Source organism: Acomys russatus, chromosome 7 (assembly GCF_903995435.1).
Source record: "Acomys russatus chromosome 7, mAcoRus1.1, whole genome shotgun sequence".
NCBI classification, from domain to species: domain Eukaryota; kingdom Metazoa; phylum Chordata; class Mammalia; order Rodentia; family Muridae; genus Acomys; species Acomys russatus.
The window spans coordinates 34,825,894-34,843,769 of NC_067143.1; the positions used below are offsets into that span (position 1 = coordinate 34,825,894).

The 17,876-nt window shown below is 47.4% G+C and overlaps 1 protein-coding gene across 1 annotated transcript in view; it reads right to left on the reverse strand.

Annotated features, from left to right (window-relative positions):
* Positions 1-5,354: 5,354 nt before the first annotated feature.
* Ap3s2 (adaptor related protein complex 3 subunit sigma 2) overlaps positions 5,355-17,876 on the reverse strand; it is a 45,132-nt gene continuing 32,610 nt past the window's right edge. Inside the window, exons 5-6 of the mRNA XM_051148769.1 lie at positions 8,115-8,222; positions 5,355-5,658 (exon numbers count right to left, since the gene is read on the reverse strand). Coding sequence (XP_051004726.1) covers positions 5,530-5,658; positions 8,115-8,222 — 237 coding nt within the window. The 3' untranslated portion in view covers positions 5,355-5,529. The remainder of the gene's footprint in view (positions 5,659-8,114; positions 8,223-17,876) is intronic.

Consider the following 17,876-nt stretch of genomic DNA (forward strand, 5'->3'; position numbering starts at 1 on the left):
CTAGCAATGTACTTCTCATGGCTGTCCTAGTCAGGGCCCTTCCCACCCCAAGCTGGAACTGTCCAGTCAAGGGGCAGCTGGCTTTGCTGGCCCAGCTGAGAGCTAGGCAGTTTCAAGTTGGAAGTCATCTTTTCATAGTCTCTTCCCCACTGGCACAGAAGTGAGGTGTCTTTGAGAGCGGCAGAGCATTTCTTGGCTCTTGGCGAGCTTAGCTAGGGGTGGGGAAGAAAGATAGAGTACCAGAAAACCTGACGACCACAAAAGCCACCCTGAGCCAGTGGCTTCCAGGTTCTCACCTTGCCAATGTGAAGAAAGAAATGTATGGCCACAAAGGGCTTTTTTTTCTTTCTTTCTTTCTTTTTTACATATACATTTATATTATTACATGTATATACAATAAACTACCTACAGCAAGAACTACCACAAAATAATCAGGAATTATATAAATGTTGCATTCACAGTGTTTTGCCTATTTGCATTTGGCAACCTTGAAGAAAACATCTTTCCTATCTTGGTGAGTCTAAAATTCTGAATGTAAATCAGTATCTATCATATCGTCATTATCAACTTAAAACACAGAGGATTTTTTTTAGGTTTTATTATAGTCACTGATAGTTTCAGAGCCTAAGCTGCATAACAGGAGCAGGTCCTAGAAATGAGATGCCATCAACCACTAGGTCAGGGCTCGTTAAAACCTGAGGTGAGGTATAGGATGAGCTAGATGCCCCACCCACGAGGTGAGCTTGGTCACATCCTCACATACAGCTTTGAGGCAGGACCAGAAGGAACCAGGATTACTTCTGGCTTCCCTGGCCTCCAGCGAGGGCATTCCTACAGTGTGGCTTTGGGGTCCCTCCCCTGACTGAGCAGTCTGTTTCCTGTTCTCACTGTTGTTAGACGTTCTCCCTTGATGTGAAGTTGTTCCAATGTCCAGACATTCCTCTGGCCTTGCCCACAGTCTGTTTCACGTTCAGCCTTCAGGCATGTCGCTCATTCCAACTCCACACTCTCCAGTCTGCTCACTCTTAAGCTACCCAGGTAACTCCAACTGAATGTGCCTTCTCAGGGCGGTCCCTGCTGTCCTCCATCTGCAGCAATGGGCCTCCCCATTCCCACACCACAGTTCTAGTGTGCACAGGTCCCGAGAGACTGTAAGTTTGAACTGCTTTCCCCAGTCACCCACTCATCCACCATTCTGTATGGGGCAGTACGGATGAGGCGCTGTGCAGAGCAGCTGGGGTACTCCAAGAGGTAAGAGGCTGACACCTGCCCTTGAGGGGTTACATCCTAGGAGGAAACAACTGAAAAACATGGCGTCACAGTGTCTTGGGGAACAGTAAGGCTGAGCAAGGCTGGGAGCTGCTGGCTTACACAGCGCATGCGTGAGCACAGGGCGGACTCAGCCCCTCTGGAGGATAGGACTGTACTGGGCTGAGGTCAACTGAAGCCACGTCCTCAGTTTTGAAAGTGAAGATAAAAGACGCTATGTTTCTTACTCCTTTAAACTACAAACACTTGCTGCCCAAAGGGCGGTGCTTGGTGGCTGGGGATAGGCTGTCTTTTGCTGAAGTGCTTTTTTGTTTTCTTAAAATGTGAACTGCATAGGGCTGGAGAGATGGCTTAACAGTTAGGAGTACTTACTACTCGTCCAGAGGACCCTGTTTGGCTCCCAGAACCCCCATGTCAGGCAGCTTACAGCCACTCTACTCTGGCTCCAGGAGATCCAAGGTCTTCTGGTCTCTGAGGGGACTTTCCTACCACCACATAAAAATATAGGAGGCAGGGGCAGATCTTTGAATTTGAAGCCAGCCTGGTCTACAGAGTAAGTTCAGGACAGCTAGGGATACATAGAGAAGCCCTGTCTTGAAAAACAAAACAAACACATCCCCTCAACCCCCCCCCCAAAACCCGAACTAGATGAATTTTTCCTATTTAGAAAGGAGAGCTTAAGTGAGAATGAGCTCTGAAAAGGGTTAATCTCTTGCATCGAGCTATTTCAACATCCGCTTCTACTAGAATGTGCAGGTGACTGAACATGCCATAGCTTCCAAGGTCAAGACTCTGGCCTAGCCTGGTAGCTCCTATGGAGAGCTGGCTCACTCTGCTCGTCAGCACACTCAGGGTAGTGGACATGCAGGGTGCTCCGGATGGGTCTCCACACTCCGTCGGGCCACTGGGAAGGTCTCCATGTGCCCATCACTGAGTCCTTTTTAAAGAGACATGGTCATGCTAAGGAAAGCCTCTGCAGCCCAGGCCACAGATTGTGCCAGGGACCTGGTTTCAGGCATTTCTCCTAGTTTCTTTTCTGAAACTGAGGTGACAGTGAGAATTGCTAAGCTGCTTCTATAGTGGTGAGGAGGGGCTGGTTCTGTCTGTGGCAGAGGATGAATAATCAGGGCCTGAGAGACTCAAGATACCCTCAGTATAACATGTATGGGCATGGTCAGGCTTGGGGAGACGTCAGCTGACTCTGGTGAGTCGGGGGTGGGGGAGAGTGTCCTTTAAATCTTCCACACAGCAGCCACTGAGTCTGGCCTCCATAGCTCCAGGTTTGCAGTCAGCCTCCATGTTCCAAGCGCGTGAACAGTCAGGGAAGTGCAAAGCGGTGGAGGAGACAGCCTCTCTCTCAGTTTAGAACCAGGCTGGACCCTCTTCCGGCACTTACACAGAGGCCAGGCAGTGAGAGGATCCCAGTTTTTAACTAGCAGCCATGAGAAAACCCAGGGACACCTCAGTGTAACCATCCAGTCCAGGATCCCAAAGCAAACACAAACCCAGCCCCTGGTTATAATAACTGATGCCTCAAGAGAGAGAGAGAGAGGAAAAAAAAAAAGACCAAGGACTTCCTCTAACTATTCCACGGAAAAGGGCACAGAGCACGGTAGTACACACCTGTAATCTCAGCATTTTAGAGGTGAGGCAGGAGGATTGAGAATTTGCGTTCCAAAGTAAGACCTTGTCTCAAAACACAGGAGAAAGAGAGAGTACCAGGTCTTGGACTGTCATTGTTGACAGCAGACAAACTAAATGCAAGTCATCAGCAATTAATCAGTTAATTAATCCCTCTAGCTTGACTAGAGGAATTGAGTTTTCCAAGCCCAAACTGACAGACTGTTAAGGGGCGTCGTGCAAGCCATTATGTGATGTTGCCTTTGGCAGTCTACAGCACCAGGCCAGTTTTGGGGACCCAAGTAGTTTCCAGCAGGCAAACACCTCAACCACCCAGGAAGCCAAGTGCGTCCAACTCATTGGTGCCTTCAACAACAGCAAGCGCACTTCAGGATGCTGTGGCCCTTGTGACAACACTCTGGGTGGCTTCATCGCAGGCAGCACACTGGATGTGCACAGGATCCTCCAGCTCTTAGCCTTAGAAAACCAAGCCTCCTCTTATCAGTCCGTGAGAGTTGCTCAATCCCCTTGAGGGTCACTTTCCCTGTCTGTCATCTATAGAAGAGAGGGTTGCAACCTGAGAGAGAGAGCATCTTCAGTAGAAAGGAGGGGAAAAAGGACTTTGGAGCCAGGCAGGCATGTGTCAAACCTTAGCCCTGCCTGACCTAGAAGCAATTTACCTGATCCAAGTGTTGTACTTGGCAACAAAATGTGCCTGAGGATGTCTGTGATTAGGGCCAGAGATGTGGCTCCAGTTCAGAGCACTGCTGCTCTTGCAGAGGACCTGACTTCAGTTCCCAGCATCCATGCTTTGGGGGGCTTCTCAAGCTCCAGAGAATTCCATACTCTTCTCTGGCCTCAAAGCATAGTCATATATACACACGTGCACAACACAAATAAAATAAATCTTTAAAAAGGGTCTTGCTCAAGCCGGGCAGTGATGGCGCATGCTTTTAATCCCAGCACTTGGGAGGCAGAGGCAGGTGGATCTCTGGAGCTCAAGGCCAGCCTGGTCTACAAAGTGAGTCTAGGACAACCAAGGCTACACAGAGAAACCTTGTCTCGAAAAACAAAAAAAGTGGTGGTTCACACCTTTAATTCCAGCATTTGGGAGGCAGAGGCAGGTGGATCGCTGTGAGTTCGAAGACAGCCTGATCTACAAGGTGAGTCCAGGACAGCCAAGGCCACACAGAGAAACCCTGTCTTGAAAAACCTAAAAAAAAAAAAAAAAAAAGCGTCTTGCTCATGTCACCCTAGAGCAGATGCAAAAAGCACTGGTTTTCTTCCTTGATTCCTACTTCACATCCCGCACTGTAAAAGGGGCGTGGATGACTAAAATAACTAAAATAAACATGAAATGCTTCAGGAGAATGACATCAGGAATTCGGTTTCAGATCTATTCTCCAGCCAACTGGCCATCACTACAGCTCTGACAGAGGCCTGAGAGGGAGAAGACAAGACACTGCGGGTAAGAAGCGTGCTCCTCCCAGGACCATCACAAGGTTGTGGGAAATGAGGCAGCAGAGGGAGAGGCGCCTGGGCTGCGAGGTTCCCTGTGAAGGCCCATCAGTCCCCTCACCCCGGGGCTGAGACCCAGCTGGAGGCATCACGAAGAAGAGGCCCTCCTTCCAAAGCAGCGTTAGCTCCAATTTGGCCACAAGAAGACAATCCAGGACATACTAAGATTTATGGGTTTCCAAAGCTGTAGGAGCATGTCGCCCAAGGGAGCCCAGTGTGCTCATTGCGGGACACAGAGTAGAGAACACACAGCATTACATGGGCGAGCACGCTGCAGGCCCAGCCCACAGGCACCCAGTCCAGGCTCTCAGCTCTAGAATCTAGAGGTGAGTGAGGTTCTGAGCACGGGGAGGTCATCATTCACAGCAGGGCCACCGAAGCTTCTGCGTCCAGAACAACAGTGTATTTTAAACTTGGGAAGAGTCCTAAAACCAGGAGGATTCAGCCTTCACATTCTACAGATACTGGGCCCTCCTTTAGGCGAGGGTTCTGTGTGTGTGTGTGTGTGTGTGTGTGTGTGTGTGTGTGTGTGTGTGTGTGTGTGTGTGTGTGTGTGTGTGTGTAGGGTGTCCCCTATTGGCAGGGCTGGTGGCACATACCCAGTGTGTAACTTAAACTATGTCCAGCACACAGATGCCTGTGACAACAAAACTAGGACTATGCCAGTGGGGAACATGTGTTCTACAGCAGCTGCTGCCCACAAAGCCTGGCTATGTAAAGGGATTCTAGGAACAGAGGCCTAGCAGAGCCAACAGACATCTTGCCTTCAACTGCCACTTGTCACACTTGACATCTGAAAGGCTGGCCCCTTCTCCCTGGTCTCTTGCTCAGTAAGTGATACAGGATCTCAGAAGCCCTCGGTGCTAGGGAGGAGGTCAGACATGATGAGTCCCAGTGCTGGGGCCCTGGGAAGCAGGTGGCTTGTTCCACAGTCCCCAGCCCTGAGGGCGGCAAAGGAGCAGTGGCTTAGTGCCCTGCCAGCGGCGTGCACCAACAACTCCCTTCCCATCCGTGAAAGGCTCGGGGTCCAAGGTGCGACTCTAAAGGCTCAACAGGGTCCTGCTTCTGGTCTTGACTGCTTTGCTCATCCTAGGAACTCCAGTTCAGTCCAGCCCTCCGCCGTCACACAAACTGGGACAGGTTGGGGACTTTGATGTTGAGGTCGCCGATGTTGATGTTCCTGGGGATCTCGGGGAGGTTGATGTTCTTCACAGCAGACATGGCCCTCGCTGGGGCTGCTGACAGGCCGCCCTGGGGGGAGGAGGGGGACAGCATGAGCGGCTTGCCCAGTGTCATCTACTCAAATCTTAAGCCACATGATGGAGAGCTAAAGAATTCCAAATGGCACAGGCAGGTGTTTTCATTTTCTTCCTTCCTCAGAGGTGGTCAACAAAACCCCACGCAGGACAGCTGGAGCCCGTGTGGAGACTGCAGCCTCTGTTCCCATCACACTACAAGGTCTGCAAAGGTGGGCTGTGTCTTACGCAGTTTTATAGCCATGGCAACTTACAGTGCTCATGGCCCGGGGTGGTTGCTTAATAAATGCTTGCTGAGGGTCTCCAAGATGGCCCTAAGTATTGAGGATATTCCATTTATAAAGCAAAACAGAATGGAACCCTTTCTTCAAAAGTCCATCTCACTGGGGGTGGTGGCACACACCTTTAATCCCAGCACTCGGGAGGCAGAGCCAGCCGGATCGTTGTGAGTTGGAGGCCAGCCTGGTCTATAAAGTGAGTCCAGGATAGCCAGAGATGTTTACACAGAGAAACTGTGTCTTGAAAAACAACAAAACAAAACTAGCAAACAAACAAACAAACAAACAAACAGAAAAACAAAGAGTCCATCTCACAGAAAAGTACAAAGCCAGAGAAATTCTTTAAAGGAAAAAGAATGTGAACTTATCAAACTTCTTGCCAACCAGTGTGAGCTGGAAAAGGATGGGCTTTGGCTGTCATGTGGTGACAAGCTGGGAAGTCCTAACACACACTGAGAAACCTGCAGTAACCCACCCTCCAGGCTCGGCCTGGGTCTGGAGAGGGGCAAGTGACAAAGACTTCAGGACCTCTGCTCCCTAAGGATGGCACTCACACCATGCCCTCCCCCAGCATGGCTGTTTCTGCTGTCCCAGAGCCCTTGCCTGACTCGCTCCCTGAGCCTGGACACTTCCTAGCCTGCACTTCCCAGCACCTGGCAGCCAGAGCTGTGGCTAGAAAAGCTTCCCCAACAGGACCAGCTGTCCTCACAGGAAGCACTCCTGGTTTTGTAGGACAGGTTCCACTCACAAAGCAAAGCCACCGCAGGAGACACTTTGTGTCTCACTGGAGGGCCGAGGCTGAAGCCAGAGTGGAATAGGCCTGGCCTTACCACACTCTGCCATCAAGCCCAGTGGATGAGGGCTATGGCATTTTCTTTTCCTTTTTCCTTCCCCCCCCCCCCCCCCCCCCCATGAGACAAGGTTTATTGGTGTAGCCCTGGCTGTCCTGGAACTCACTTTGTAGACAAGGCTGGCCTTGAACTCATAGATCTGCCTGCCTCTGTCTTCTGAGCGCTGGGGTTAAAGGGGGGGGGGCACTGGGGGGGTACCAACGTCTGGCAAGGAATTCTATTTTTTTGTTTCCTTGCTTGCTTTTTGAGACAAGGTTTCTCTATGTAGTACTGACTGTACTGAAACTTGCTATACAGAGCAGGCTGGCCTCAGACTCAGAGATCGCCTGTCTCTGCCCCCGTTGGTGGGGCTAAGGCATGTGCCACTGCCGCCTGGCCAGATTTGATATGTCCAAATCGCCATGATCGTAGTTTTGCAGAAGCCTCACTGAAAATAAAGAGTCGTGAATTTCTAGAGGTTAAGATATACCACAAGACAGGGCTGCTTGGAGACCAGATGCACAGAAGCGCCACAAATGTGGGCCCTAATCATATTCCAGAGGCTGAGCCGGGTGTGGTGGCGCGGGTGGCAGACGCAGGTGGATCACTGTCAGTTCGAGGCCAGCCTGGTCTACAAAGCGACTCCAGAATAGCCAAGGCTACACAGAGAAACTCTGTCTCTAAAAACAGAAAATAAAAAACAAAAAACAAAACAAAAAAACCCCAAACATATTCCAGAGGCTGTTTGCTCTTTCTCCCATCTGCCTTTGCTAAGCTCTCTAGGGTAAGTTGCCCTACCTGTTTAGTGTTTATACTGGCCTTCAAGTTAGTGTAGACAAACCAAGACAGACAGAGTGGGAACCACCTCCTAAGGTCCCAGAGAAACACAAGCCTACACAGCTTACAAAAAGCCACACAGCCCACACAAGCCCACAAAGGACATATAAGCCAAAATAGCACCCACAAGCTCATACAAGCACACACAAGTGCACACAAGCACACACAAACCCACACAGCACACACAAGCTCATACAAGTATATACACACACACACAAACCTACACAGTACACACAGCTCATACAAGCATACAAAAACCCACACAAGCACACACAAGCTCACACAAACTCACACAAGCACACATAAGCCCACACAGCACACACAAATCCACAGAGCATACACAAGCCCACAGAGCATACACAAGCCCACACAGCACACACAAGCTCACACAGCACACACAAGATCACACAGCCCACACAAGCTCACATGCTACACACAAGCACGTGTTCCTCCCTCAACCTAGTGCTATCTACCCAGCCAGGGCACAAGTATAGCTGCTTCCTTACCTCCGACTTCTCCAGCCTGTTTTGAGCTTCCATTTGAGCCACAATTTCATTCATGTTCGTTTCCAACACCATGCCGCCCATCACCACCTCCTGAAGGATGTAGTGCACCTAGAAGAGAGGCGACAAGAGGACCCTGGGCTCAGCACGGTGGCTGCCTTTGGTGGTGGCAGCAGAGGGGTCAGTCGTGCCACGTTCTGACTCACAACTACCCCCTCACTAGTGAGACCACAGGGGGTCTCTCCTTCTGGCCTACGGCTTCATGGTCTTCTATCAGTTATGGCAGAGGGGTTTGGTACCTTTCCAGACAATGAAGTGGTGGCTGAAGCCTCCAACTCAGGCCGTGCTTGAATTCTAGCCCTGCTGTTTGTTAGCTAGGTGGTCTTTGGCAAATTATCTTTTCAACATTTCAGCTTCCTTCCACAACTACAGGAATAAATGGCTGGGTGAAAGAACTAGATGGAAAACTACATAAAGTGCCTTGGCTGGCACCTGGTACACGCTGGGCTTTACACATGTAGAAATGTTTATCATCCATTCGGCTGTCATCACACTGGCTGGCTCTAAGTACATCCGGCTATGAGGACCAATCCCCATCCAGGCAGCTGACATAGTCTACATGCTACTTTCCTAGCATGAAGCCCACACTGGGTTCCCATCGCCCAGCAGTTCTCTCAGCAACGCTAAGTCCTGAAGCACTGCTGGCATGGCGCAGACGACTCAGCCACTGCAGGATGTCAGAAACACTGCCGCTGCCGCAGAGTGTGGGGTGGGTGAATCCAGAGGTTCTCACCTCAGCCTACAGCGGCGGCACTTCTCATTTCTTTGCAGTACTGAAGCTTGGACCTAGGGCCTTATGCAAGCGCTCCCCGCCCCCATGTTAACTTTAAAATTTTTTTCTTGACTCATATATATCAGATTGACTTTGAACTTGTGATGTAGCCAAAACTGACCTTGACCTTCTGATCTTCCTGCCTCTCCCTCCCCTATACTCACAATCCTCCTGTCTCATTTCAACCTGGAAGTTTATATTTCAAATCAAACCATATCAACAAGACTTTTAATTACTTTCTGTTAAACCAGGAAGGTGGGAAGTACCACTTTCTGTTGTCAAGGAAGTGCAGAACTATGGGAGCAGCCCGCAGACGGCCAGAAAAGGCCCTGGGAAAAGCAAATCAGCGACAGGTGGCTGGCCTTGGGAAGCTCTTGGGCATCATCAGCACAGCAGCTCTATATAAGAGGGACACTAAAGACAAGGCTGAGAGCATAGCCTGGGTCTAAAGCAGGGAGTCCTAGCCTTGAGATTGTGTGTGTGTGTGTGTGTGTGTGTGTGTGTGTGTGTGTGTGTGTGTGAGAGAGAGAGAGAGAGAGAGAGAGGGAGAGAGAGAGAGAGAGAATGTTTAGATTGACTGTGTGTGTAGTACAATTGTTGGTGTGTGCATATTCAGAGGACACCACATATCCTGTTCTACTGTTTGTTTCCCGCCTTAAGACAGGTTCTCTCCTGACCCTGGAGGCAGGCTGCCAGCCAGCAAGCTGGAGTGATTCTCTCCTCATCACCCTCTAGTCATGTGACCCTGCCTGCCTAGGTGGTGCTGGGCCCTGAACTCATGTCCTAATGCTTGCACAGTCAGTCTGATTCCTCCAGTCGCTGAGATAAGCCATTACTGAGCTCCCCTGGACACTGCAGCTTCTAGTCTCCAAGCACTAGCTGCAGTGTTCCCCTCCAGCAAGGACAACCCAAGGTGCCCTCAGACACTGCTAAAAGCCTCCCACAGCGGAAAGTCATCCTCGTTAAGACCACTGACCTCCAGTCTCAAGTCAAGTCACTCAGCCTTTGGTGCCAAGAAAATTGAGAAAAAGGCCGGGCGGCGGTGGTGGCGCACACCGGTAATCCCAGCACTTGGGAAGCAGAGGTAGGTGAATCGATGAGTTCGAGGCCAGCCTGGTCTACAAAGCAAGTCCAGGACAGCCACGGCTACACAGAGAAACCCTGTCTCAAAAACAAACAAACAAAACAAAACAAAAAACCAAAAAAAGAAAGAAAGTTGAGAAAAAGACATACCTTCATGCTCTCATGCATTTGACTGTGTTCTCCAGATTTCGTCCATAGTAAGTTGAAAGAAGGCACTAACACATAACTGAGATTTGCTCTTTGACCTTGAGGAAGGGGTATACAATGAAGTAACCCCTTACCTGTACCCACTTATTAAATCTTCTTAACCACGTCTCTGTTCCTCCCTCTCTTTTCTTTCTTTCTTTCTTTTTTTTCTTTTTTCTTTTTTTTTTTTCTTTTTTTTTTTTTTTTTGAGACAGGGTTTCTCTGTGTAGCCTTGGCTGTCCTGGAGTCGCTTTGTAGACCAGGCTGGCCTTGAACTCACAAAGACCCGCCTGCCTCTGACTCCCAAGTGCTGGGATTAAAGGCATGCGCCACCACACCTGGCCTCTTTTCTAAATTCTATGATTTAGAATTCTATAATTATCTAAATTCTATACATTATCCACATTATACACTAATATATATCTACATGGAAATAAAGTTTAAAGTAAAAGTTTCATATTTAGGCAAATTAAAAAATGTTACGCAAGACTGGTTTTCATATTATTCCTTGGGGAACTCCATTACTTACACTTCCCTATCAAGCAGTCCTCTGGATGTATTGACTGAATGAAGTTCCTCAGAAAGCAAAAACAGAATTACTGTATGACTCAACAATTCAATTTCTGGGTATTCACCCAAAAGACTGAAAGCAGAGATTCAAAAGACATTTATACACCCACGTTCATATCAGCAATAGACACAAAGAACAAAGCATAGAAGCGACCTAAGTGTCCACACCCAGATAAATGAATAAACAAAATGTAAAATGTCCATAAAACAGACTATTATTGTGCCTTTAAAAGGAAGGCAGTTTTGATACATGCATATGTTAAAAAAAGAAAATCCGACCAGGCACATGACTTTAACTCCAGTACTTGGGGAGGCAGAGGCAGACAGATCTCTAAGGTCAGCCTGGTCTACAAAGCAAGTCCAAGACAGCAAAGGTTACACAGAGAAACTCTGTCTCAAACAAACAAACAAACAAACAAACAAACAAACAACCCAAACCAAATAGAAAAGAAAATCCCAAAAATTTCAATTTTACTAATAAAGATTCAGGAACCAGATGGTGGGGTGAAAACCTGCTAGCTCAGAGAGGCAGAGAAAGCACCCAGCTGATCTTCCTACTCAGCTCTTGTCCCAGGAGAGAGCAAAACCGCCCAAAGCCAAAAGCCAAAAAGCCCCTTTTTCTTCACACTGTCTAAAATACCTTCAACTCACAGGGCATGGTGATGCACGCCTTTAATGCCAGAGTTTAGGAGGCAGAGGCAGGCTAATGCCAAGAGTCGAAAACAAAACAAACAAACAAACTAAAAAACCAAAAACCTGTCATCTGGTTATTTGCCCTTCTTGACCTAGGGTTAACTTTATTTCTTCCTGTTTACAGAAAGCTTTTGGATTAAAGGTGTGTACTAGAGCTGAGCCACACCACAACTAGAAACAGGTTTTCACAGTTTACAGTCTCGGGGTTCACAATAGGATCAAACATCCTGCAACATACATATGTCCATACAATACAGATAAACCCTGAGGACACTGTGCCAAGTAAACTAAATCTGGCACAAAAGACTACCTATAAAATGGGCATAGTGGTACATGCCTTTAATTCCAACACTCAGGAGGCAAAGACAGGTGGATCTCAGAGTTCAAGTCCAGCCAGGTCTACAGAGAAACCCTGCTTCAAAAAAAAAACCAGCTGGCCTTTAGTCCTAGCACTCGGGAGGTAGAGGCAGGTGTATCGCTGTGAGTTCAAGACCAGCCTGGTCTACAACCATGGCAGCCAAGGCTACACAGAGAAATCCTGTCTTGAAAAAAACCAAAAACCAACAAACAAAACTAAACCAAATCAAACCAAAAGAAGACATACTAGTGTAATTCACTGTATAAAGCTGCCAACTACATAGACACAGAAAGCAGGATGGGGTGGGAGCAGGGGGATATGCTGCAGCGCGCACAGAGGTGGGTGAACACAGATGGCGGTAATGGCTGCACACTAATGTTATGAACTCAAAATTCACAATGGTAAGGCTGCCAAACCCTGAACCTTAGAATAAGAAAGAAACCTGTGTTGTAGCACTCGTAGTGTTTATTCTTTTTTGCTTTGCCCACCCAGTGTTTCTGTTGACTATCAACCACGTGACCAAGTCCTTTGTAGAGCTTATTTCACAGTACTTATCTGCATTTGGGCTTTTGTTGTTGTTGTTGTTTGTTTGTTTTTTGAGACAGGGTCTCTCTGTGTAGCTGTCCTGGACTTGCTTTGTAGACCAGGCTGGCCTCGAACTCACAGCGATGCACTTGCCTCTGCCTCCTGTGTTTGGTAATTGTGATGGTTGGTTTTGAATGTCAACTTGCCACAGCTTAGAACCAGCTGGGAAGAATCTGAATGGAGTAATTGTCTTCACTGGGTTAGTCTAGGGCAGTGGTTCTCAATGTTCCTAATGCTACGGCCCTTAATACACTTCCTCAAGTTGTCGTGACTCCAATCATAAAATTATTTTTGTTGCTACTTCCTAACTGTAATTTTGCTACTGTTATGGATTCCTTTGGGGTTTTTTGGTTGTTTGGTTTTTTGGGGTTTTGTTTTGTTTTATTTTGTTTGAGACAGGGTTTCTCTGTGTAGCCTTGGCTGTCCTGGACTTGCTTTGTAGACCAGACTGGCCTCAAACTCATGGAGATTTGCCTGCCTCTGCCTCCCAAGTGCTGGGATTAAAGGCGTGCACCACCACACCCAGCTGACAGGGCTTCTCTGTAGCCTTGGCTGTCCTAGAACTCACTCTGTAGACCATGCTGGCCTCAAATTGAAGAGATTTGCTTCTTGAGTTCTGGGATTAAAAGTGTGTGCCCCTGAACCCAGCTGGGAGAGAACTTCTCATTTGAACACCATAAAGATACAATTCCCAAAAACCAGTCAAGTATATTCTAAATATAAAAAACTACAAACCCGTTTTCAACAAAACTAGAAGGAAATACAAATACTAGACCCCAAACAGTGGCAAAGACATGAGAATAGGGGCTCAGGCACAGCTCCGTCTACTTCACAGAAGGGAAAGAAGAAAAGATGTGACAGACAGAGGATAAGGAGCTGGTGTCCTCAGAAAGGCCTGAAAAATACACTTCCTGGAGGCCAAGCGTCTACCCACAGGAACTAATTACATTCTTCACTGGGGGAGGGCAGAAACTTCCTTGGACCTAGAGTTGGGACCACATCAAAAAATACAGAAGCCTGTGGTATGTGCCTCTCCAATGTCCCCATGGCAGCAGAAAAGGCTGTTTTTGCACCGGCGAAGCTCATGGATGCCTAGCTTTATTAGCTGCCTAAAAATAAGGGTAAATGGGCTCACCTAGACCTGTCTAGCATGGGAAACAACAAAGCCTAGCTTGGAATACACCCCCCAACAAAATTCCTAAAACTAGCTGGCACCTGAAAAGCAAACCCTTTTAAAGATGATTATACCGAGAAGTCAACACAGGAATAAATAAGGATCCAGCAGAGAAAACTAGGAAACAGGAAAGCCAAGTGGAAGAGTAAGATCACATATTAGAAAATTGATGCTGGGGTGCAAGGCAAAATTACAGGAAAGCATTGTGAAAAGTTTAAGAGAAGAAAGAGAGGGCAGAAGAGACAGATCAGTGGAATAGCCTGTGCCTGGCATGCACAAGGCCCGAGGTTTGATCCCCAGTACTGCAAATAAAGTAAATTACAATTTAAAAAATGTATTTGGGGGCTGAAGAGATGGCTCAGAGGTTAGGAGCACTGGTACTGCTCTTCCAGAGGTCCTGAGTTCAATTCCCAGCAACCACATGGTGGCTCACAACCATCTATAATGAGATCTGGTGCCCTCTTCTGGCCTGCAGGTGTACATGCAGGCAAAACACTGTATACATAATAAATAAATCTTTATTTGGAGCCAGGTGTGGTGGCACACACCTTTAATTGCAGCACTCAGGAGGCAGAGGCAGGTGGATCTATGTGAGTTCGAGGCCAGCCTGGTCTACAAAGCTAGTCCGGGACAGCCAAGGCTACACAAAGAAACCCTGTCTCGAAAAAACAAAATAAATAAATAAAGAGCAAAAGGAAAGAATCAAGAGAAAAAAATGAAGGGGGCTGGGATGTGAGATGGTAGAAACCCTGTCTTGAAAAATCAAAACAAAACAAAACAAAACAAAAAGACGGAGCTGAGACAGCTGAAGGCTGCCAAAAACAGGTGTGGAAAACATGCAGCCAAGAAACGAAACTGAACCAGGCACTTGTGAAACTGAAGATAAGGGAAGAACAAAAAGAAGGATTGTTAGCGAGCAGGAGGTGGCTCACAGGGTGCCCTGGAGGATGCTAGCAGAAATCTAGGTAGATGCCTGAGAGAACACTGAGAGTTAATGTTTCGCCCACTGGAAGGAAGGTGAGAGGGAAGGAAGCCTGACACCTGAGCCATGATGGGTCTATGGAGTTTGCCGGGAGATTGTGTCTCTTAGCAATGTCAGAAGCCACACCCATAGCCTCATCAACATGACTGCCCAAACGTGAGCTGAACAAGAATGAGACCAAGGAACTGGCAAACCGCATGGGGAAATGCCCACAAGGCCTCACCCTGCCCAAAGAACTATAGGCAACTGAGGAAAGCTGGGTGCGGGAGAGAAAGAGCACACCAATTGGCTGCTCAGTGTCAAATCGTCAACCCTGAAAACATGAATGCAAGTAACATTATACAGACTGAGCAGGTTCTATTTAGGTATATGTATATACAAATATATATATGTGTACAATAACACTAATGAAAGAGGCCATGAGCTTGACGTGGAGACGGGTATTCAAAAGGGTGCAAAGAGAGGAACGGGATGGGAGAAATGTAATTATGTTATAATCTCACAAAGAAAAGCAAAAAGGTGAGACTAAGAGAAGGCAGAAGCAAAGGTCAAGAGCCTGACATACAACAAACAGTGTGCACTGCACAAGCAAACCAACCAGTATAATGCAGCATCTGTCGGCTCAGTAACCACTTATCATAACAGCATTAACAAAATCTATTCAGAATTGCTTATTGGAGTTTAAGTAAGAAGTGCTATTTGATTTCTAAGATTTCTAAGTTCTTGGCCAATTCAATGGAAGAAAAGTTTATCTGAACATAAAGGTTTAAGATAGTCCCAGGGTTCCTATAGAACTATCAATATAAAAATAAAGTACAGGTGAGAGATGCATCTGGAATCTTAGGAGTTTGCAGACTGCAAGGCAGCAGCTGGGGTTTCCTGAGATTGATTCACATAAATCAATGAGTGAAAGCTGGTGTTGACAGTTCCACACTAACAATTTTCTCTTGAATCCCCTATCTCACAACAGCCAGAAGCAGACCATGCTAACACGTCAACTCTGCAGATACTCTGACCTGTCTTATCATGTCTCTGTTCTGGCCCATGCTAACTCCCACTCAGGTATCTACAGCTCTTCAGTTTTTCTTTTCTAAAAAGCTGTTACATCCTTCTCGAAATCTGGGTTAACTAAATTTCCAATATTTTCTTTTACTCTTTTCTGCCAATAGAAGTTACCTGGTTGAACAGAGGTGACTTCTGTGATTCCAGCACTTGGGAGGCTGAGGCAGGAGGATCACAAGTGTGAAGACAGTCTGGAATGTAATGAGATGTCTCAAAACCAAACCAAACCAAACCAACAACAACCAAAAAATGCAAGGTATGTGTTCGTGTTCGAGGACAAAGCATTAGCTCCTAATTGCTGGTGTAAAAAAAAGAGCCCAATACTAGGCTAAGGTTTGCATTTCAAGACACAGCTTGTTGACCTGGCATGGCCTCCAAACTTAGCCCTCTGAAACTCCACACCAGATAAAAGAGATTAAAATGAGCCTGCTGGTTTCACAACATTGACATAAGTACAACAGGAAGGACACAGAAGCCACTTCAAAGATACAGAAGCCAGGCTGTGGAATTGTTAAGGGTGGAGACAAGTCTGTTTCGATAGCCCTTCCCAAGGACACAGGGTGCCAGAACCTCCAAGAGTCCCATCTCTGGTTGCGTTTCTCAATCGAATCTATCTGGGAAGAAGAAGGGTGCAAGCAAAGCACCAGGCTTCTCCTCCAGGGGAGCAGTCTCCAGTTGGCAGTGTTCCAATGCCGAAGCAGTCAATACATACAGAATGTAAAGCTCAAAAACTCAGCTTCAATCCCTAACACTACCCCTACCCAGAGTGCAGTGCCTCAGAGCACCACTCTAGCATCGGCTCTACAGCACAGTGCGGCTCCCAGTGGGGCTGCAGGAGCTCATCCTGAGGCTCTTCGACAGGGAAGCCAGGTAACATCTTCTGGGACACTATCAGCCCATTGGCCACACCACACCCATAGCTTACTGACAGCCATGGAAACCTCTAGACTAGAGTAATTCCAATTCCTTATAGGACAAAATCTTACAAAAGATAGGGAGGCGCACACACCCCTGCCCTGCCACTGATAAGACAGTTTCAGGCATTAATAAAATGCCAACTAAATATAAAAGAACATGCTCACTCGGCTTATGTTAGAAAATCAGGGTGTCACCAGGCATCACCCTTTAATCCCAGCACTTGGGAGACAGAGGCAGGTGGATCACTGTAAGTTTCAGGCCAGCTTGGTCTACAAAGTGAGTCCAGGCAACCAAGACTACACAAAAAAACCCTGTCTCAAAAAACCAAAAAAGAAAAAGAAAAAAAAAAAATCAGGGTGTCAACTTCACACCACTCATCCTTTAAAAAGGAATTTCTAAGCACTTACAAACCAAGCTTACAAGTTAACCACAAAAGCAGCCAAGTACAGATACCATTTTCCCCTGTTGGCTTAGATTGCTTCAGTAATTTCTATGAAAAGTCTTCAGAGAGTAGGTAGGGAAGAGACTCCTGGGGGAGAGGGTGGGTCACTCTTCTGTCTGCTAGACGGTACGTGCTCCAAGAGAACCAGAGTGGACTCAGCACAGACTGGGGAGGAGAAATCACTTTGGCTTAGGGTCAGTTTCCAGTTCTCATATTTTCCATATTAGAAAGAAACAGAGAGCAAAGGCAGAGACAGGCCCTAGAGACCCGGTGAGTGTGTCTTTTCCTCTCTGACTACTCTCCTTCCGAAGCTTCCTGCTTCGCTACATCTCAAGACATGCAGAGCACTGCTGATCTCCTGCCCCGGGGATTGCCTTATGTCTCTGTGCCAAAAACAAAAGTGTGATATCAGAGCTGACCGCCGTGGGTGGCTGTACCCATCCTCTTCCCAGATAGTTAGCTTCCAGTGGTAGTGACTGCTGACACGGAGGTTAGAGGCAGGATGTTCTCAGACTTGAGTGAGATGTGAACCAGGGATAGAGATCCTGGTACCCTGTGTCCCTGGGAAGGGCTGTCTCCACCTTCCACAGAGGGATTGCTGCAATGCTCACCATGGAGGACACAGGGAACAGGTATACCTGGTGCAGCAGTGAGTTAATTATTAAATCACCATTATGTTATTTTAACGGCAACTTCTGAAAGTGTATTGCATACTCCCATGGCTCTAAAATAGGGTGTTTTGTTTAACAACCGACCCCTGTCCCAGTTAAGATCAATTAATGTGTTGCACTACAATGCTGGCATGCCTTAAGAAGCTGAGAAACAGCTGTTTGGTCCTAAGCACCGAGACCTACTGCACAGGGGTAACGTGCTATGTTCA